General features: G+C 34.4%; 1 protein-coding gene across 1 annotated transcript in view; it reads right to left on the bottom strand.

Annotated features, from left to right (window-relative positions):
* PTPRQ (protein tyrosine phosphatase receptor type Q) overlaps positions 1-24,079 on the bottom strand; it is a 199,536-nt gene that overhangs the window by 48,784 nt on the left and 126,673 nt on the right. Inside the window, exons 28-33 of the mRNA XM_049626005.1 lie at positions 21,878-22,064; positions 18,383-18,627; positions 15,838-15,904; positions 12,209-12,367; positions 11,426-11,648; positions 9,720-9,793 (exon numbers count right to left, since the gene is read on the bottom strand). Of these exons, the coding sequence (XP_049481962.1) occupies positions 9,720-9,793; positions 11,426-11,648; positions 12,209-12,367; positions 15,838-15,904; positions 18,383-18,627; positions 21,878-22,064 (955 nt within the window). The remainder of the gene's footprint in view (positions 1-9,719; positions 9,794-11,425; positions 11,649-12,208; positions 12,368-15,837; positions 15,905-18,382; positions 18,628-21,877; positions 22,065-24,079) is intronic.

Raw genomic sequence — 24,079 nt, 5'->3', positions numbered from 1 at the left:
CAACTGTGTTTGTTCCACTTCTCCCAGATCTTCAAATCTTGGGCTCAGCCCTTGGACCTCTTCTTTTTTCTGTCTAAACTTACCACCTCAGTGAGCCCATTGCTGCCTCATGGTTTTAATTTTCATCTATATGATGATGACTACTTAATTGCTATCTGTTGAACTCCAGACATGAATATGCAATTGCCAATATGCGTCTTTAGAAATGTAATTAAAATTTCAAAATCAATATTCAAAGCTGAACTCCTATAATTCCTTCCTTTCAACTGCAATCTTTCTACCTCTTAGTTGATGGCAACCTCAATGATCTAGTTGCTCAGTCCAAAAACTTTGTAGTTATCCTTGACTCTTCCTCTCATAGAACTTATCCACAATATCTGAGGAAATCTTGTTGCTTGTACCTTCAAAACACATACACTTTTCATTAAAAGAAATAATGGGGCTGGGGCGCTTGGGTGGGTCAGTTGGTTAAGCATCTAACTTCAGCTTAGGCCATGATCTCATGGTTCGTGAGTTCAAGCCCTGTATCAGGCTCTGTGCTGACAGCTCAGAGCCTGGAGCCTGCTTTAGAGTCTGTGTCTCCCTCTCTTTCTGCCGCTCCCTCCACTCGCACTCTGTCTCACTCCATCGAAAAAAAAAAACATTAAAAAAAAGAAACGAGGGTAAGTTGGAGAGGTAGTAATCCCAAAGGGTGGTTAGAAAACAAAAGGAATTTGGGACATCTAGTGGGGCAAGAAAGCTAAGAAGCTATCAAAGGCTAATGGTACGGAAAGAATGAAAGATCATCTTGCATAAGTTCCTACTGGCCAAAGAAGAAACAATTTAAATTTTATAATGAATAAAAGCTGAAATTGGTGGAAATAGATTCAATATATAAAAATCCACAAGTTCTAAAATTATTCAATGAAAGAGAAATAAAAAATGTACAAAAATCTTTTAACTTGTAAACACCGGTTATAGCTCGACTACCATTTCCATACTTTAAAAGGAAAAATTAAGCATTTTCCCCCTAACTTTCTCAGATGGACTGTATTTTATGAATTAAAAAAAAAGTTCTAGTTAAGGGAATAAGGCTCCTCGTTACAAGAGAGTTTAGTTTAATAAATGTGGAAGGAATAATATAATTAGAAATTAGTTTTCAGTCCTAATAAAATAATTGATTCAGGTAACAATCATAAATGTATCCTTAATGAGTAGGAGGAAGGTTGTTAGGGAACTGGATATGAACAGGATGCTGAACTATCATCCTACAGACTATTTGCTAGTTATAACAAAGGGGAAAAATAACTTTTCAATGAAGGATCATGTTGTCACTACAACTAAACTCACTGATCAATTCTAACGTCATTGAAATGAGACAACCAGATATTATACACCTCCTGAAGAGAGGTATTTGAATCTAGGCAGAAACACCTGCAAAATGTCCTTGCCAAAAATGTTAATTGTGAATATTCAAACTTTTAGATTTTATTTCTCATTTATAAGAAAGTAGAGGAAGGAGGAAAAAATTAAATCACACCAAGAGAAAGCAATCAGACAAATTCAGAATATGGGACCTCCTTTAGAGCAATCTATCTGGTTGCCTTAATGTGTCTGTGACATGGGGGAAAAAAGAGGAAGAAGAAAAGAGATTAAGAGACACAACAATAGAAAATAACATATGAACCTCTTTTTGGATCCTGATTCAAACATAGTATGAGAAAAAAATCTGAGGATGATGTGAAAGTGCATATCGTATTACATAATATCAAGGATTTATCATTTTTTATTTAGCTGTGACAATATAGTAGAAATATACTTATTAAGGAAACATAATAAATAGTGGAACATCATGTTTTCTGTAATTTACTTTAAAATACTAAAAATTAAAAAGCAAATGCATAAATAAAACAAATGTGACAAAATGTTAAAAATTATTACATTCAAATAGTGAGTATTTGGGGGTTCATTATACTGTTCAAAACTTTGCGTAGCTGTATTCATCTCTCATCCCCTTTGCTGCTTGTATTCTGAGCCAGATCAGCATCTTGTTTTGCAGACATTATTGTATAGACACCTAACAAGCCTTCTTGTATCCATCCTTGTTCTCTTCCCATCTATTTTCAATATAGCAGGAATAGTAATCCTCTTAAACATTACCTTTCTACCTAAAATCCTCCTCATCTCTCACAAGGAAAAGCCACAGTCCTTCTAGTGGCCTCTGTGATCTGGTCCTTCCTTCATTAACTCCCTGATTCCCTGTTATCATTCTGACTTCCACTTCCATCTCCACCTTAACTCCACTGAAGCCAAACTGGTCTACTTATTGTTTTTGGAACATACCAGGTCAGAGTACCTGGTATTGGAGGAGTACCTGGTATTTTTGCACCAGCTTACTCCTGTGCTTGGAAAGATATTTCCCTTGCATATCTGAGTACCCATTCATAAGCTTCAGAGGTTTGCTCAAATATCACCATCTCAAAGAAGCCTACACTGACCGCTTCCTTTGTACTGAATGGATGTGTCCCCCAAAATTCATATGTTGAAGCCCTAACCTCTCAGTGTGACTGTACTTGGAGTAATGAAGTAATTAACATTAAATGAGGCCATAAGGGTTGGGCCCTAATCCAATAAACCTAGTGTTCTTATAAGAAAGGACACCAGAGGGGCGCCTGGGTGGCGCAGTCGGTTAAGCGTCCGACTTCAGCCAGGTCACGATCTCGCGGTCCGTGAGTTCGAGCCCCGCGTCAGGCTCCGGGCTGATGGCTCGGAGCCTGGAGCCTGTTTCCGATTCTGTGTCTCCCTCTCTCTCTGCCCCTCCCCCGTTCATGCTCTGTCTCTCTCTGTCCCAAAAATAAAAAAAAAAAAAAAAAAAAAAAACGTTGAAAAAAAAAGAAAGGACACCAGAAAGCTAGCTCTCTCCCTCTGTGCGCATGTACTGGGGAAAAGCCATATGAAAACAACAAGAAGGAGGCCTCTTGCCAGCCAGGAAGAGAGCTCCCACCACATAACAAATTGATTGGAACTCAGTTCTTAGATTTCTAGCGTCTGTGAGAAAGATTTCTGTTGTTTAAGCCTATGGTATTTTGTTATGGTAGCCTAAGCAGACTAAGACATTATCATATTTAAAATGGAAACTTACAACTTCCTCACTTCAGCCTTTCCCCTTCTATATCCTCTGTACTCTGTTCTACTTTTTCTTTTCTCCATTGCCCTCATCACACTTTAATATATCTTATAATACATTTATTTATTATCCTCATGGTTCATTATCTGTCCATAATGTAAAGTTCCCTAAGGACAGGAGTCTTTGTTTTATTCAAAACTGTATTCCAAGTTCTGAGAATAGTACCAGATAGATAGTAAATGCTCAATAAATACTTGATAAATTTACTTATGAATATAAATATTGGTTTTAAAATAGATACTGAAAATTTTCAGTTTGAAGATCAGCATTGAACCAAATAAGAACATACAAGGTGTTTATCATTTACTTTTAGGTAATTATTAATTATAATTATAATCAACTTTAAGTTATATGAGTTATAATTTATAATTTTACTGTAAAAAGTATTAAAGTTAAGTGACAAAATAAAATAGGTTAGCTATCTGTGTAGTATGCAAGGATTAGTGTTTCACCTTTTTTCCCTGGACTGGTGCTTATAAAATGTTAACAACAGGAAGGTTCCTGTGGCTATTTTGCATGGTAGACTCGAATGAACACTGAATCTTAAAAACAGTTACCAGAGTTTCATGGTCATCTAGCATCTCCAGCTAAGTTTAGGAGACTGTAAAGCAGCATGTAGCTCATAAAGTATTTTAGATACCTCTTTTTAATATATTAACATATGAATGGCTTGTTTTTATGAATTTTCACATTCTGACTCTAATTGAATATGCTTGGGAAAGGAAACATATGAAGATGAACAAAGAATAATCTGTATCAGGTAATACTGAATCACTGGTCCTCAGAACCCAGTGGGGGAAAAAAATGATTTCATAGACCACAAAGAAGTGTTTGAGATTGGATTACCATTTCAAAGCGCTAGCCAAGTGAAGTGAGGAAATGACATATAATGTATTAATAAACAATATGTAATCCTTTGGGCACACGTATTATAAATGTACTAGTAGGAAAGGACAAAGTGTACCATGGCTGTCCAGTACAAACTCTGATTCACTGCTATGCATATACCTACAGGACGTTACTGCACAAAATGAAGGCACGTCTCCAGATTCTTCCACAGAAAATTGAATTCTTCACGTGAAAATATAAACATGATTCTTTTTGTAATAAGCAGAAGTCATTTCCTGACTAGACTTAAAATTCTACAAAGTCCACTTTAAATTGTTTTATTTGCATAATAAAATGTACTGCTGTAAGTAAGCAATCATAATTATAAATCACTATTTTTCATAAGTATTTTTGATTGAAATTATCATTATTTAAACTCAGCTGATAGATCTGACTTAAGCCAGTTTTATAACTCTAAGAAGAATCTTGAATTACATGAGTTCTAAAGCTCATAGGACATATCTTCCTCTTGATATAGAGGTATGTCATGTGAAAGATCTTAAAATTATTATTAATCTTAAAAGAAAATAAATTCTTAGAACTTAAGTATAAGGATCTCTTCTTCTCTTTTGAACAGTACTAATCATCCAAGATATTCAAGAACTGCACAGACAATGTATTAAAAGTCACTCAATTTCATAATTGAAGAGATGTAAGTTAAAATACCCAAGACATATTATTTTCATGCATAAGTTTGGCAAAATATTAAAAGTAGATAATAAACAGTGGTTTCCAGGGTGTAGAGAAAAGTGATTTATTCCTTGTTTAAAAAAAACAAAAAGAATTTTTGTATCTTTATGTGCAAAAATAAAGCATACTTATGTGTGAATGCTAATCTCAAAAAGCTAACACAAGAAGATGAAAAGAAAACAGCTGGAAGTAATTAAAAATGTTGCAAAGAGAAAATGGTAAGGCAAGGACAGGAAGTCCGTGGGAACAGAAAAAGCTCCAAGAGTAACGCAATTGCAACCCAATTGGACACTTAGAGATTTCCAGACACTGTATACAGCGGTTACAAGCACAGCACTGGCTTGAGTCCAGCTGCCTGGGTCTAAAGGCTGGTGCTGTCATGTCCGACCTCTGTAACCTTGGGCAGGCAAGTTGCTTAAAAACTCATTTTCAGATTTCTTACCAATCAATTGAGGATACCTATAAATAGGAAGTTATGTTAATAGTTTTGTGAAGAATATGTGGGGTTATGCATAAAAACCCTCATAAAAGCCTTGGCATATAAATAGACAATTATCTTTATTAATAAACATTTTGTATCCATTCATCCATTCATTCATCTGATTTAATCTTCCAGTTAGCTTATGAGGGAGGTATTATTATTCTCATTTTGGAATGAAGATTTCAGAAGTTAATTTGTTAAGTAACCGACCCAAGTTCACATAAATTTAATATATCCCTATACTGCCCAAAATATGTCTGACTGACTGCAAAGTTTATGAGGTTCAGCACCACATTACCAGTGCCTCGTTAACATCATAAACCTTTCTTCATTCCCCTGGTGTCTTGGGGACAAGTGATCCTTTTGCTGCAAAAAAAAAAAAAAAAAAAACATAGAGACGCCCTATTTCTGTTTCTAAGTGAGCATATTGGAACTTCTCATTGTTAGCATAGTAATTAAATGAGAAGTATTATGACAAAAGAAAACAATCATAGAGTGCCTTTGCCATGGGGTTTAAGGTTTCATCTTGTTCAGCTTTAATGAAGCCCTGTAAGGTGCAGAAAGGAGTGTCTGCTTTTTAAATCACAGGAATCTTCTATAATTAAACCTTGTAATCAAAACATTGCCTATGAGCAGTTTCCATAAACTGATGTGCCTAAAGAGGATTTTAAAAAAGAGTTTAAGAAGGATTCTTACGAATTTTGTTAATAAAAATGTTAATGCTCAATGCTGAGTGAAATCAAAATCAAGTAAGTTGTAGGTATTTCTTTAGGATTAAAATAATGGCATATGTCATTTCCCTTGTTTGTTCCTACAGGCCATAAAGATTTCCCTAAGTACAAACTCCTCTTCCACACATTCATCCTTATTCAGCAAAGCCCTGCTTGGCCCCTTCTCATTTGTACTTTTGTTAACCCTTTTCACTAAACTTAAACCTTTTAGTTCATCAGTCTGTGGTGATTCTTTTACCCCTAATTTTAACTTACAAATAATTGTATCTCTAAGAGGCGCAACCACTATCAAATATGACAGAAATGTTTACTCTGCACTAACTTAAAAAGACAGCCTTGTGAAGGCTTTTAAATCCCGAAGGATTTACTGATAGGTAACTTAGCCTGGAGATCACTGCCTGTGCTATGCTCAATACTGGTGAACAAATGTGTATCCACTGGTAGTTTGATGACCTAGATGGTACCTTCACTTCTTTCACTGAAGTCTGAGATCACATCCACACATAAGTCCTCAGCAGACTTGTTAGGAATGTTGGGAGCCTCTAACCTGTTGTAAATGTTATAATCTATTCCAATCCATGGTATATTTGAGAGAAACAAGGACACAAACATCCTTTGTAATCTTATGATGATGGCAGGGTATTATACCAATGCATTTTACTATTTGCTTGCTCCCATTCTCACAGGCACAAAACTATTCTTGCCATTGACCACTGTAGGAATGGTCAAATTTATTTCCTTTTTGAGTCCTTCTACTATATCTTCCTTGGCAATGTTCTTTTTCCAAAAACCCTTATGACTCCATGGCCTTTTATTAGTGTCAAATCACGGACAAGATCCATTTCCGGAGGGTGCTCTTTGGTGCCTGACCCATCAGGGTTAATCTGATATCCACAGAACCCCAAGATCCAATAGCCAGATAAAATGTGAGGACAGAAATTGATGGTAGTAAATCCATTAACCAGCCAAATGACTGGGCTACTTGTCTAGACATTGAGGAATTCTGCTCTAATGATACACTCCATACTTCAAATCTGAACATCTCCTTTCACCACAACTCAGTATTGTATCCTAGTCATCTCCACTCCTGCTTGTTGCTCTTTTGCTAACTATAAATGACTATCTAGATAGTAGAACTCTATGTGTTCAACCCAGAATAAGCATAATATAAAGCCTAATACCAAGCCACTGTTCATCAGAAGAGAGTCCATGGGAGAAACTCTAAGGAGCAGCCTGTCCTTATGTCTCTGGTCTATAAATAATATATGAACTTTGTAAAATTTGAACATAGATGCATGGAACACCTAATGGTTTTCTACCTTATACATGCAATCTATGTTTCAGCAGTGCTTCCTTCGCTAACCTTGCCAGGCTCCTGTGCTCTGCCTTCTGTTCCATTTCTTACATTCCCTTTTGACTCCTGCTGTTACCAAGGCACACAAACATTAGCACCTGGATGACTTAGGGAGGAGACAGTCATGATTTCAAAGAACCAGAGAACTGATGGTATATTTCTGCTACCTTTTAGAATTAATGATTTTATTCCACTGCATTGGCTGTGAGAGAAAGGAAGAAAAAGAAGAGCATCACTGAGGAGCACCTTGAGACTACCTGCAGCCAAAGTACTAGATGAGGCCCAGCCTTGGCCGGAGGGAAGCCATTTGGCAGAATGTGAGGAATCGCATCCCTGCACACCATGGTTTCTGAGACTTGACTTTCCCCTTTTTCATTCCGATTACCCTGGATGTCGTAACTTCGTCTCTCAGATAACTGACTGAATGTATCCTCACATCAATAATCTGCATGAAACCAGCCATCTATGAGAGACAAGGTACATGACAAACTACAGAGCAAGGCAATCTCTTTAGTGCTACTCCTACAAAATGTCATCTCCCTGAGACACATGAGCTATCCGCTTTGTCTATGTCTTTTGTCTTCCATCAGTACACACACCAGGATCCCCATTTGGTGGTGGAAACAGTTTCTGAATGCTATAACCTAACAGAAATTATGCTGATGCCATCAAGACATTTACTTCACTGTGGTGATGACAGGGTGTGATAAATTCACCTCTCCAATGAAGAAATACTCCACACAATTTCAAAACCACAGGCTTGTCAGCCAATTGTAAAATGATTTAATTACTTGGTAAATTAATCAAGCCATTCATTTCATGGAATTAGACAGGATAGCCAAAGAAATTCAAGTCATTCCTCTAAAAACATCTATAGAGCAAACCATGAGCCCCTTCTTTGTATCTTCAAGGTTCAAAATTGCCTTAACTAAGTAGAGGCTGTGGAAGCTGGCATTTTAGACAATTAATGTTCCATAACTGGATGAGAATTTCTAACTGAAAATGATGGGAAAAATCTAACTTCTTCCAGCCACAACTCGCACTGAAATCTGTTGTAGCTCGTATTATGTTATGGATCTGAATGACACACAGCGGTCCACATTCTCAGAGCTTAACACAGAGAAAATAGGGGCTGTGATGTACTTAGAGAAATCCTAAGGAAACAAGATCTCCTAAAAAAAGTATATTTTAAAAATCGTTGATTATAACTGATCTGAAAAGGAGCTATTAAAATTTTTTTTACTGTGAAATAGTAATATTTTTACATATGCTATTTTATTTAAATCTGAAGGGGGACTATCATCATCATTTTCTAAATAAGGAAACTAAGGTTTATAAAAGTTATTTTTTCAAGTAGCAGAGTCAAGATTTGAATCTAGGTCTAAATCCTGTATTTGTACTGTAATGGTTATGGGATCTGTGCTAGAATCCTGGCAGAGTCATTTAATTACGTAATCTGAACTTTGGTTTCCTCATCTATATAATGGAGCTAAAATTAGTACTGAACAGCTTCTCTCAATCTCAGCACTACTGACATTATGCACTAAATAATTCTTTGCTGAAGGGGCTATGCTATGCAATGTAGGATGTTCAGTAGCTTCCCTGGCTTCTGCCCACTAGATGCCAGTAGCTTGGACCCATAATTGTAACCACCAAAAGTGGCTACAGCCATTGCTACACATCCCCTGGAGAATAAAATCACTCTGGTTGAAAACTACTGATGTAAATTAAAAGTCATGAAGAGTCCATCAGTTAGTACACACAAAGAGCCTACAAGATGATAATGGTGAAGAAGGAGGAGGAGAGGAGGTGAGGGGGAGGAGGAGTGGAGGAGAAGGAGGAGGAGGAGGAGGAGGAGGAGGAGGAGGAGGAGGAGGAGGAGGAGGAGGAGGAGGAGGAGGAGGAGGAGGAGGAGGCGAATACTCGCATTTGACTAAATTGTACCTATGTTTTATTCAGTCCTGATTACATGGATATAATAGAAAACAACTCATGAAAGACTTGGTTAGAAAGAAAATAAAATTTAAAATGGCTGGTAATTTTCTAGTTTTTAGGATTATTTCAAGAAAATTTCCATAAATCTTTTTCTTTTTTATTAAGTAAAAATGTTTTACATATAAGATTGTATATTAAACAATCAAGTAAATATTTGCTTAGTATAAGGTTAGTATACATCAACATAGAAACAATACCATATTAAAATCTATGTCCAGATTTGAATAGATGGATCATACATCACTTAAAACAATATCAAAAATGCTATTTTTTCCTTTGAAAGGCTAATTAACCTTGAAGTGAATTTATACTTGAGAACATTAGTCATGGATTAATATATTCACTAATGAATGTTACAACTGTGATTAGCATGTTGAGATTATCAGTGAAATTAAATTACAGAATATATCTTACCTAAAGTCTTAACGGGATCAGAATAATCAGAATCAGTAAATTGTCCCATAACATTGGTGGCTCTAAATTTAAATCTATGAAATAAAAAAAAATTAAACCAACAATTTGCATGCTATATGATTTTCTTCTATGAATAATTTAACAAATAGCAATGAAAAATACACATTTTTTTATTCAAAAGAAAATGTATTTACAAGATGTAAACTTAGAAATCAATTGCCATCAGAGCAATATATCCTTTCTTTATGGGAGATGAATAATTATCCTGCACACGAGAGAATGACTAAAGATTTGGTCAGACTCTTGAGCAGTCCCAGTAGCTTAATCAGATGAAGTAGATTACATTCCTCATAGATTTGTTTAGAATGAATTATTTCATGTCTGTGTGAAAGTGTATTACACAAACATACTTTATAGAGTATAATAACTTATACCTCAACTACCTTTGAAAATACCAGTGAACTAGATTTAGAATGGTCATATAGAATTTATTTTGTTCACATGTTAACAAATTAAGAAAAATGCTTCTTAATGCTGTGTGCCCAGCTGTATTTTTACTTTCTATGTTTTTATGACATAAAAAAAAGAAAATGGTACATAATGGGTGGTTCTAACAAATTCAGAGACAACTGAAATTTATCTTACTTAAAAACTATAGATACCCAGGCATTTTAAAATACAAAACAAACTTATGTTAAAGTTTATGTTAAACTTAAAGTTTCACTTTACAATTTAATTTCTACTATTCTCAAATTTTTATGATTTTATTGATTATATGAAAGAGTCTGCATTGCAAATATGCAAAATAAACAATATTTGCATATTTGCAAATATGCAAAATAAAAAAGATTACATTTTTTAGTATATTGTTTTCATAGCTGTCATATATATGATGGTTAAATTTTAGGTAATAGCCAAAGTAACTGTACTTAATAATAGAGGATAGAGCATTCTGTTTTTTCGAATGCCTGACTTCTCTACTTTTCTAATGTTAACTTGACCTAGGATGTTTATAAAGAATTTAATAATGCTTTAACTAGCAGGCAAACATGAAACTAGTTTATGACAAAAAATAATATAGTCAATTTAACAGGAGCCAATGATTAATTTAACAGAGCATTTAATAAATCCAGAATATCAGAAGTGGTTTTTAATACATTAGATTATTATGATCTGCAAAATGATAGATATTAAAGTGATTAAAGATATTAGTGATTAAAGGATTTTAATCACTAATTCAGAGTTTTGATAATACAAAGAGGAGAAAATTATTGTTATGACTCCAATAAACTGAAGCTGTCATCAAATGAAAGACTAGGATGGCATTTCTAAAACCCATATATTAGCATGTATTGCAAAATAATGGGTGAAAAGCACAAAATATTATGTTAGTCACATTATCCTCTACAGAAAGAATTAAATTCTCCTACCCATGTTCTCCAATACATGTTTTTCATATTGTCCTTCTGTCACTTACCATATCAACTCATAATTACTCTGAAGCATGCCTACTTTCCCTACAGAACTGTACATTTATGGAATGTAAGGACAATATCTTACCATGTTGATCTTTACCATGTGTTAGGTCATGATACATTATGGATGCCCAGTGCTTACTAGAAAGATGAAAGGACGGGCAGATGGATGAATGAAAGATGTTAATTAGCTTGCTATCATTATGCATAGTCAGCACCAACTATACTTACAAGTATTGCTTTTTTGGTTTCAAAGGTCCATTGCAAATTCTGTCTTCATTGCCAGGAATCATGCATGCATTATCAGCACCTATGATGTAGATTTCTTCATTGCCACTGAATTTTGTCTTTGCTTCTGTACATGGGGGGTTAGGAAAGCCTTCATTTGTAAAGTATGGCCTTGGTTTATTAAAATATGCATCATACCACTTTGTTACATTTCCATCATGCTGAGCTATTTTCAGGAAGAAAGGATAATAATTATAAGTAACAGATGAATGTATTTTGACATTTCTGAAGAACGTTTCTATAATTACATGAGGAAAATCTGGATGCAACATCTGTCACTGTATGAACCACCAGGGATAATTCAGCTGATCTACCTACATAAACAGGAAATCCTATCTTTCCCCATCACAAATGAATCTATAGGCTTGCTGTGGAGGATGACTTCTCAGGTACAGAAAAGAACATCTCTCAGTAAAGGGTAACTCTTCTGTTCATACCTCCAAAGAAGCTATCAAGACTCCATCTTGCCAAATTCAAACAATCCTATCAGTATATGGAAAAAGTAAATCACATATTGTAACTATGCCTTTTCTTATCTTGTTCAAGTACTTTACGCATAAATTAATGGTTAGTATAACTAATGATAATATTAGCAATCTGTTAAGCTCAACAGTTGTGTGGTAATTGGTAGTCAACCTAATATTACTAATTTTGAACTGAAATTTCTTTAGCATTCAACAATTCATACTCTAAAATTTAACGAGACAGGTTGACAGTTGATGATACCTCCTGCTTCTGTTACAAGCACTTGCACATTTTTGATAGGTCCATGATCATCATTGTAGTAACATATTGGCATTCTGATTGTAATTGTTGTTGAAGTCACAAGCAATTTTCCTGTGGCATCATAAATAGGGGTTGGTTTGGTTTTCGGTCGTGCTGGAGCTTTAAACAAAGAAGAAATATCACTGCAATTGATTTTTTGTTTCTGAAGAGGAGAAAAAAATTTAAATTCTCATTTCATGCAGGTGATTTACAGATAAAATGATGACAAACACAAATAACAAATGAAACAGAGTTTTGTTTGAATACAACAGATGTTTAGCAATTATTTTCTCCTGATGGTTTAATGATATACTTCAGACTTGCTTGAGATAATGGGACTCGGGTGTGATTTTCAGGCATCTGACTCCTCTTCACATATTAACAAAAATTCAAATTATATATGCTCTCAATCATGTCATTTTTATAATTGGATTAAATCATACTAATATTTTAGTGGGCTCTTCTTTTATTTCCTTTAGCTGATTCATCAATTTCTATTCTAGTCATACCAGCATCTCTCCCAGGTTATCTACACCAAACATATGGCTGATATCCTCCCATATTTTTCTCCATGTTCACATAACCATATAAAATACATAAAGCCATAGATAATGGATTCTTTATTATATATTATGTATTCTATATTATGTATTATAATCACTCCACATGTTGCTTTTTTCACTTAAATATGTCTTATATAAGTCTTCTCAAGTCACCAAGTATGGAGCTAACTCATTCTTTTTAATGACTATGTTGCATATCATACTGTGACAACATCATATTTATTCAATAATTTATCTAATAATGGGAATTCACGTTTCCTTCAGGTTTTGAACATTTGTTGCAATGACCAGGCTTATATTTAGCCTTATTTACTGATCCTTTTATTTCCATGGAATAGATTTCCAAGAATAAAATTTCTGAAACACAAGATATGAATATTTCTAACTTTAAAAGATATTGCCAGAATAATTCCCAAAAGTGCCATGATAATTTATACTTTATCACCAATGCATACAAATATCTCCCGAATCAGTATTTGTAGGAGCACTTCTTGTTTCATTTCATCTCATAGCTATATGTGTATACCAGCTGTTTGAGCACAGCAAGTTGCTTATTTCAAACTTCAATTTCCATATTTATTAATTTTTAAAGCCTCTAAATTATGCCATAAAATTGGCAATATCATTTCCATTTTATTAATGAGGAAATTACCTTATGTCACATGGCTATAAAAGGTAAATATCAAGATTTGAATCAAATCTTTTTGGCTTGATCCTTTACCTCACTCCTCTTAGATATAAAGACTATTATAATATTAGATGTGTAAGAAGTTTATTGGAGGAAATATCCATGAAGAATCAAGGAACAGTAAACAGGAGTAGATGGCAAGGGCCTTTAGACCACAGATCACAGGTCTAGTACCTGCGTATGAGAAGAAGAAATGAAGGGTTCAGCAGCAAGAGCCTCAGGTTTTGGGGTGAGAAACTCTCAGCCAGGCTACTGGGGAGTCCCTAAGAAAAGGTTTCTAGTTAAAGGAATCTGGCATTGGACATGACTATCCAACTTGATATTATTTGTCAAATGCAAATTTAATGAGACTACTATTTTTTTAACTTTATTTAAATCCAAGTTAGTTAACATATAGTGTAATAGTAGTTGCAGGAGTAGAAGTTAGTGATTCATCACTTACATATAACACCCAGTGCTCATTCCAACAAGTGGAAACTGTTATTATTTCATCATTTCATGTCACCGCTACCAACCATGCATATTACTAGGAAAAAATATTTCTCTAGCTCCCCACCATGGCCACCAGTACTCACATATTTTCTTTAGACAACTGATCATGAGTCTATCTGTTCTAAGGAGTGGAAAGTCAGAACTAATCATCCTCACCCCGGGATGAACAAAGCAACAGAGAGAGGAAGTTCTGCTAAAGAATTAATATAATGAGCCTATTGTTACCTGCATACTTACCGGTCTGCTACTGAATAACAAAAAGAAACTAAGATTGTATGACATACTTCTTTTATGAAGTCATTTTGTAAAATAGCCGAGGTTTTTGAAGACTCTATGTATTAGTACATTCCAAGTATGTAGTATGTCATTAAAAGCAAATCTTAATACTTTTAAATAATATTACAATTATATAAACTACCATTGATTAAAAGATAAAATTTATCAGCTTCATCTTACAGTGAATATTTCTTATTCTTAATAGAATTAGTTTCCAGGAACTGTCCTAGGGGTTTTTCAAAGATTATCTCTTTTAATCTTCACAACGATTTGTGAGGTAGGCCCCAGCATTATCTGCATTTGACAGGCTTGTAGAGGTTAAGACACTTGCCTTAAGTGAAGCAGATATCAAGTGGCCAATCGAGGATTCAGTCTCAGCAGTTCGACCCTAGACTCAGTCTAGCGCTAGAACATTTAATCACTGTGCTCTGGTGTCCTTACCAAAGACTAAGAAAAGTTACTTTTTGCTTCAGAAAGAGAAGCATTCTACTAAAGGTCCATACACTTCAGTTTTTATCTCTCTACAGGTGTTATTACAGATGCTTTGAGAGATGGCATATTTGCACATATGTTTTCAGTCTGGAAGAGAAAGTATCCTGAATGCCTGAATAGCTCTAAAATCCTCTTAACAATCTTTTTTGGCTTTCATGGATTGATTTGTGTGGTGCAGGGAGCCTCCAAATTTTAGTTATATTTTCTATAAACAATACCTGTCATAGTAATGAATTGATAGATTTACTTTATAGTCAGAACCATAAAGTTCAATATATGGTAGTTCAGTAAACGCCATTTGATCAACTGAAAATAATTTTACTTTCAAGATAAAGATCAGTCAAGGAATTTAATTAAAACTAGTCAAAGTCTAGTTATGGGTAATTGAACAATGAATTTTCAATAATATTAAGAACATAAACTAACAGAGTATAAAATTTGCCTCAGAAAACATCAAATTTAGAGGGAAAGAAATATAAGATGAATAGCAGGTGGGCACTCTCTTTATTTAAGGTGATAATTTGCATTATTATTTATACATTTTAGGTATAGCTTTAATAAGCAGTGTTTATTACTTAATGTATTCTTATTACTGCATATGCATCATTTACTTAATTTTTAATGTTTATTTATTTATAGTGTGGAGCCTGACACAGGGCTTGATACCACAAACTGTGAGATTGTGACCTGAGCTGAAATCAAGAGTCAGATGCTTAACGGACTGAGCCACCCAGGCACCCACATGTGCATCATTTAAAAGCTTGACTACATTCTTAACGCTAATTACAGAATTTAATTATAATTACTCTTTTATTAAGACCATAAGAGACTCTTAAATACAGAGAACAAACTGAGGGCTGCTGGCAAGGTGTTGGGTGGAGGGATGGGCTAAATGGGGGATGGGCATTAGGGAGGGCACTTGTTGGGATGAGCATTGAGTGTTCTGTAAGTGATGAATCACTAAATTCTATTCCTGGATTCATTATTACATTATATGTTAACTAACTTGGATTTAAATTTAAAAAATTATTTTTTAAAAAGAGAACAGTATTTCACAGGAAGACAGCTCATGTATGTACCTTTAATGTCCATGGTTATTCTCATCTGAACATTTGGCCCTGCACCAGCGCTATTGATCGCATAAACCTAAAGGAGAGAACCATCTTGTTACTACTTTTATTATTGTCATATGTAATTTTAAAATGTTTCCATTTTTAAAAACAACTGCATATAGTCTATTAATTATACTTTTCTTGTACTTACTCAAATGAATACAATATGTATAGGAAGAATGTTAATAATAAAGTAGTTCTTAAAACTGATTTTACAGTACTAAGTCCTGGAAACAGAGGCTGAGTGACCTAAACAGCCCTGTCCTAGTGACCAGGAAAGGATGTGGCTTCAATGTGAACCTGTAGGAGGAATAGACACAGAAAAGCCACTATGTCTATACTCCTTCATCTACTCTAACATCTGCTCCTTCTCTCTGTAGCTAGGTAACTCTGGCTTCCTTTAAATCCATATTCAAGACCCTCTTTTTTTTCCCTTCTCTGAGATGAAATCCTATTCCTTCAACCTTCTTGTTTTCCTGTATTAAATCATCCCTCTGAAAGTTGGCCTTTATGCCCTTCTTCACCCCTGCCCCAAAGTGTCCGACGCTGTAACCTGCATAATGTAGCATATACACATAAAACATTCTTGTTTGTATAGACAGAGGGTGATTCACACAAATGTGAATCCTTTCAATTAACTTTATCCTTAGGATGCTGTAGATACAGAATTTTCTTTTATTCACTTTATTTTTCTCTATAAAACAAAGACTCTATTCTTGCCCAAGTTCACTGAAAAACACAATTCAGAATATAATATGTTTATTGGAACTTATTAACTTGTTTTCTAAGTTAGTGTCCCCCTTCTACACTAGAGATACTTTGGGAATGTTTTTATTGAATTAAAACCATAATAATGTATACGATGCGGTAGATATGACAAATAAGCCAAGCCTAGACAATGTGGTTAAAAAATATCTAAAGGAGACCTTTATTGAACTTGTAAATTTAAGAAAAGAAGTATTAAAAATGAAAAGTGATATTATGGTGCACACCATTATTTTTGCTTCTTTATGGCGTAACCCAACATTCAAGTGAGATACTAAATGAAAAGTTGGGCAACACTACTCAAATTGCATTGTACAAAGAAGTCATTTGTAAGCCTGTTGAATGAAGAGATGCAGGTTTGATTCACTAGGTCGAGACAGAGGTGTACATTATACATTTCTAATAAATTCCTAGGAGTTGAGGATGCTATAAATTGCATTTTCTGAACAGAGAATTTTTTATTGCTCTTTAAATTATGAATTAATTGTACTTTGTTTCATTTCAATTTTTTTCTCTTATTCACAAAAGGCAAAACTGATGGAGCACTTGCTACTTCCCATAACTATAAATTTAATCCTTACCAAAGCCCTATAAAGAAGTCATCATTCCTATTACTGCTTTTTTCTTTCTTTCTTTTTTTGTTTCAAGTTTTTATTTAAATTCCAGTTAGTTAACACATAGTGTAATATTAGTTTCAAGAGTAGAATTTACTGTTTTCTTTCTTTCTTTCTTTCTTTCTTTCTGTCTTTCTGTCTTTCTGTCTTTCTGTCTTTCTGTCTTTCTGTCTTTCTTTTTTTAGGTAAGAAAACTGAGGTACAGAGTTGAAGCAACTGCCCAGAAACAAACTGCAGAATCAGGATATGAACACAGATCAGTTCATTCTCTTAACCACCCTTCCTCTAACAGATCTTTCACAGTAGTGGTTCATTTAATGGGATATACAACAAGAACCCTAGCAGCACAGTGAGTGAAGGAAGAAATGAAGATATGCAGATATATAGATACAATATATACAGAGAAAAACATACATATGAATATAAATTATTAATAACAGTATTCTGATGATTACACAATAATCATAAACAAGTGGTAGGAAAAGTAGTTTGCTAAGCTACCTGAAGGTTTAGCGTGAACACTATTTTTATTAAAAGATGATATTCAGAACCATATAATTCTATTTGAAAATTTCAAGAGATGCCACAAAAATACATTTTTGAAATAAATTATGTGTATGTGTCTGTTTGTATGTATATAAACATACACCTATATATTCTAAAATGGATAATTTAGAATTAGGATGTAAAATACTTAGCTTTAGTAATTGTTACATGAAATGCACATGAATTTCAAACATGTAGTTACATCTGCCCTTTGCCTTTGAAATTTGCTTTTCCGTTTTCCATTTATAAGCACACATTAACAGCTTCCTTTAGGTAGAATTATCTCTTTGCATATCACTGCTCTCTTACTTTTAACATGCCTTTTCTTTCTCCTTTATTTCTGGATTTCTACTATTGTTGTAGAAACTTTTTTGTTATCTACATGTTTTCACAGTACTTGCTGTATTATAATAGGAAATAAGCAATTTCATTTCTCTGCATATTATTTTCTGTTGGCATGTCTCACACAATCCTACAACAAGATACGAGAAATCTAGTGTATACAATAAGCTTCAGTATTTTTGAATGGTGAGTTTGTAAACTGACTTTGTAAAATAGGTAAATGATTAAAAGCTATGAATGCTTACACTGATATTGTATGTATGTCCACCTTTTAGTCCTTCTAACATTGCAATGACAGATGTGTCAGTTTTCTGGATAATACTGAGGTTGTGAATCTGGACAGCAGTAGGATCATCTTCCCGGTAAACCAAAGCTTGGTATACTTGGATATTTCCATTGGGTTGAGAAGGAGGAAGAAATGTTAACTGAAATTTTGTAACTTCGTCTGGTATCTTCCAAAATGTCATATTGTTAGGTGGATCGTTGGGGACTAAAATAAAATATTAAGCAGTTAAGTTTTTAAAATTGTGCCCCTCTTTTTAATCTACATATACAAATTATTTGCTTAGATTTCTCTTTATAAACTATGTTACACAAACTTTTAAAACTATATATATTATGGAAACAAGCAAAATGGCTGATACACAGCAGAATCATCAACATCTATAGGTCACAGGAATCATAATGGTGATCCAGTTAGTTGGGTCATGTATTGATTTTGACTTTTACATGTATTTATTTTTATATAGAAGGCATTTATATGACTTTTTGTACCTCTTATTTAAATATAACATAGACTCACAGGACGTTGCAAAAAATGGGACATATAGTCCCCTGGAACATTCCCCCAGCTTTTTCCAGTGGTGACAACTTACCTAACTGTAGTTTAATATCAAACCTGGATACTGGCATTGGTACAGGACTCTTAATTAGACTACAGATCATATTCAGATTTCACCATTTTTTCATGCTTTCATAAATGTGTGTGCAGTTCTGTGCAATTTCATTCCATGTACACATTCCTGCAATCATCACCAGAAATAAGGTACAGAACTATTCCAGCACCATAAAGAAACTTCCCCCTGGTCTCCCTTGTATTTACACTCCATGCATCCCCACAACACTAACCATTGTCCTCCAGGGTTCTGTCCTTTTAAGAAAAATAACAGAATAATGATTGAGGTCCATCAAAGTTGTTGTATGTATCAATGGTTCACTCTTTTTTTTTATTTTTATTTTTTTATTACTGAGTAGTGTTTCATTTTGTGGATACATCAAAGTTTATTTAATCACAGAAAAACATTTGGGTTGTTTCCAGTTTTTGTTATTACTAATAAACCTGCTATTAACATTCATTTACAGGTGTTTGTGTGAGCATACATTTTTAATTCTCTGTGATAACTGCCCAAGAGTATGATTGCTAGGTAATGTGCTCTAAGTACATGTTTGGTTTTATAAAAAGTGGCCAAACTATTTTTCAGTGTGGCTGTACCCTCTTTCATTCCCAGTCGCAATGAAGGGGAGAACCAGTCTCTTCGCATCTTTGCCAGAATTTGGCACCATCACCCTTTTTTATTTTTTTTAAAAATTTTTAAATGTGTTATTTATTTTTGAGACAGGAAGAGACAGAGCATGAACAGGGGAGGGTCAGAGAGAGAGAGACACAGAATCTGAAGCAGGCTCCCAGGCTCTGAGGTGTCAGCACAGAGCCCAACGCGGGGCTCGAACCCACCACTGTGAGATCATGACCTGAGCTGAAGTCGGACGCTCAACCGACTGAGCCACCCAGGTGCCCCATCCATCACCCTTTTTTAAATTACTATTTTATCTGTTGTAGTAGATGCACAGCGATAGCTCATTGTGGTCCTAATTTGCATTTCCTTAATAGCTAGTGGTGTTGAAAATCTATCTTATCGTGAGTTTAGTTGCCCACTCTATCTCCTTTGTTGTGAAATGTCTCTTCATGTCTTTTGCCAATTTATAATTGGACCTCTTTTAAGTGTTGAGTTTTGAGAGTTCTTTATATATTTTAGATATTCCATTTTATTTGTGATAAAAATTAGCCTAACATATAGCAGCTAAGTATCAGTAAACTATCATGAAAGAAAATGATACACGTGAAGATAAAATTAACTTATGAATAAAGTAATTAGTTCTTGCTGCATAATTAGTGTGCTTTATACAAGTGACTGATTGCATGAATTATCTACTTTGACCAAATTGAAATGGACATATCTTCCACACTAAGTGAAGGAATTCCTATGAAGAAGGCTGTTAATACTTGACTGTCAATAGTTCAGATGCTTAAGCTTTATTATCTTTATTTATTACTTATCACCTGGCAAATATCTCTATAGATAGTGCCCTGTAGCAGGCAAAAAAACAAGCAAATACATAACAGTGAGGAAAAAAAGAGAAACAAATAAACATGTTATAGTGCCAAATATCACACTTTAAGTGGAAAAATGCATAACTAAAGTAAAAATTAAATCGGCTCAAGACTTATTTTCACATTTGCTTGTATACATTTATATGATATAAAAATATTTTAATAAGAGACTTCTCTAAAAATCAGATCAGTTTTAAGGTTGGATAAGTGAAATAATTCTCTGAATGTTGGAAAGAATTTCTTATTCTCCAAATATCCTTTATTTTACACCTCAAATTCTACTCTTAGAGGTTTAGTAGTAATTTATTAAACTACAAAATTTTGGGGAGAGGTAGCACATTAAGATCTGACAATCAGTGCTTTATGGTATGAGTGGGAATAAATTCAGCAACATCTTTTCTCACAGGTAGGATGAGGGAGAAGTGTAAAAGTATCATAAAAAATAGATATCTGGAATATATGTGGCAGCAAAATGGAAACATGAAATTTTAGGTGCTGAGGATAAGATGTTATCTTTTAACGTAGAACCATAATTTTATAGACAATAGAGTATATAACACAATGAAAAGACTAGCTAAAAAACATTTTTTACCTCCTATACTTACCTTATAGATAGCAACAAAAAAACTATAGCAACACATCCCTTCATGTGCTCTTTCCAAAGATATATCTGGTGGCAAAGAACATCAGGAGTCTGAAGGAGGACAGGGCAAGCAAGTTCTGGGAAGCTGACTTTCCACACTTAATTCTTATTGGTTATAATCTTATTCATTCAGACCCTGTTTGGAGGAACTTGAGGAAATCTGTATGATCTGTATGGATTCTGACATTTATTAAATAGGTTATATAATAAAACATGTCATTTGATTAGGTTAAGAAAACAGATATGGTAAGCATGACCTGGATTCTAATTTTGAATTCCAGATACATAATGATAGAGTATTATCACTTTCATGTGCATTTAAGTCATGGACAGAAATAATTAACGGACAGAATTTTACATGAGGCATTAGTGGCCATAGACTGCTGGAAAATAGGCAAGGTAACTCAATTTCTGAAATATTTAGTGTTTAAATAAGTATAAAAAGTAGAATTCAGTACATTATCATGAGCTAATTTGTTTGTATTTCCAAGAACTGATTATTCTCCACAACTCCACTATGCCTAAAAAACGTAAACAGAAAACTTCACTTTTGTCAATTACAGTGGATCACTCAATTTTATATTTTGTATTTCATACACTTTAAAAATTTCTTGTGACATGTATCCTTTTTTAGGGGGTGGTGTGAGAAACTCTAAGAAACACATTTAAATCTGTCCATTTTTAGCAATGATGGAAAACATGCCTCACCTGATTCTAAAGTAGTAACAATCACTTCAGCGCTTGACTTTCCTTCTACATATGCAGCACTTATGTTTCCAGTGAATGCTGTGATTACCACAGAATACCTTGTGAATATTTTCAAATCTTTAATTTCTATGGTCTTATTTTCTTCATTTGATTTGATGAAGGAAATATTAAATTCATCACTGTCTACCTATAGGAAAAAATAGCTAGTAATTAAAGGAAGCAGCACTTAAGATCCAAATCACCAAACATAATAATAAAAAGCTACATGTGGTATATTTATCTAGCCAAGATTTAAATTATTTTTTCTTACAGTCAGATTGTCCTGGGAAATCTAAAATACTACTTTAACAGTTTCCTTATAAGCAAATATTTCAACAATTGAAAGTAGAAGGAAAAAAAATCAACCAACCACAAGTAATCAACCCCTCCAGTGAACGAGTAAGTATCATCTTGTGTCAATGAAACTCCACTTTCTACTTTAATGTCTTATAGGAGAAAGAATATAGGCTTTGGTAATCAACCATTAAGGGTTTAAATTCCAATTTGGTCACGTAATAGTTCCTGTAGCATTTGACAAGTCACTTATGTTGTCTGTGTCTTACTTTCTCTGTATGTAAAATTGGAGTACTAACATCTATTTAAACTGTTTTGTTGAGGTTTAGAAAAATAGATCTGAAGTAGCTGGCGCAGAGATTTTGATATTTCTTTTGACCATGACCTACAAAAAGGAAACACAGGGGTACCTGGGTGGCTCAGGCGGTTAAGCATTCGACTTCAGCTCAGGACATGATCTCCCAGTTTGTGGGTTTGAGTCCCGTGTTGGGCTCTGTGCTGACAGCTCAGAGCCTAGAACCTGCTTCAGATTCTGTGTACACATACACACTTCTTTATCACTTAAAAAAATGTTGAGAAATACAACTTCTTTCTGAAATGCACTTTGATATTTTCTGCTCTTTTAAATTTTATTGCAGTTCATTTAAGAAATTTTAGTCATGATGGCAGTTTGAAAAATTCCCATCTAGGACTATGCATGGCACTGGATAAGGACTCAATTAATTGCGGATGTTATAATTATTAGATGTGCAAAAATGAGCATCCTTAGGAGTATTAAATATAGTTGTATAGCGTGCTCAAACATACTATGTCTTTGATGGAGAGTCTGGCCTAGTCACTGCAGGGATTAAACATAGCTAAAATTTTTAGCATTAAAAAGAAGGGCCTTTCAGGGGTGCCTGGGTGGCTCAGTCAGTTAAGTGTCCGAGTTGGGCTCAGGTCATGATCTCACAGTTTGTGAGTTTGAGCCCTGCATTGGGCTCTGTGCTGACAGCTCAGAGCCCGGAGTCTGCTTCAGATTCTGTGTCTCCCTCTCCCTCTGCTCCTCCCCCACTCATGCTCTGTCTCTCTCTGTCTCTCTTTGTCTCTCAAAAATAAATAAATGTTAAAAATTTTTTTAAAAAGGGCCTTTCCTGAAATGAACATCAGAAAATTTGAAATCCTATAATATGTCCTACTCTCAGGTATCTTAATTGAAGCACTTAAAACCAGACTGTACACCACACTGTTCCCATTACTAGGTTCATTTTCAACTTGACCCTCCCTTGTAACTTTGAAAGGTTTTTGTTCAAAATATTCTTCAAATGCTCTTTTCTAAGAGATTTTTAACTTAAAGAAGATGTTACTATGAGGGATGTAGAAAAAGGCTAATAAATAATATGTGTATTGCAAAGTCAAATAGATTGTTCCCACCTCAGACAGAGATTTCAAGTAAGATGCCTCACGTCTCTAAAGTGGCAGAAAACAAGTCAGCATAGCAATACCATTGACCAAGTGCATGTACTCACTGGTAGAAAGTGTGTATGATTTAATTAGCTGTCAATATTTAAACATCACATAAAAATCTTTCCTTAAGACTAGGCTTATATTCATGCTGGGTAACAATTATCTAGAGATGACTTATAGTTGACTTCTGTAATGGGACGTAAGTGTCCAATTCATCACTACCTCATCCAGTTGGCTTCATTTTGACTGCTCATTTATGTTGCTTGACTGACCACTATACCTATCTGAACTCTGATTTTATAGAGTTTAGGTGAATTTCTCAAGATTCCATAGTTATTTAGTAGCTGAGATAGGATTTCCTTCCAAGTCTTTCAAGAATGCAGAACTCTCTACTACTACACCAGGCCTGATCATATAAAAGTA

Source organism: Panthera uncia, chromosome B4 (assembly GCF_023721935.1).
Source record: "Panthera uncia isolate 11264 chromosome B4, Puncia_PCG_1.0, whole genome shotgun sequence".
Lineage (NCBI taxonomy): Eukaryota > Metazoa > Chordata > Mammalia > Carnivora > Felidae > Panthera > Panthera uncia.
Note: the sequence above shows the minus strand (reverse complement) of the source record. Positions and strands in the feature narration are given on the sequence as shown.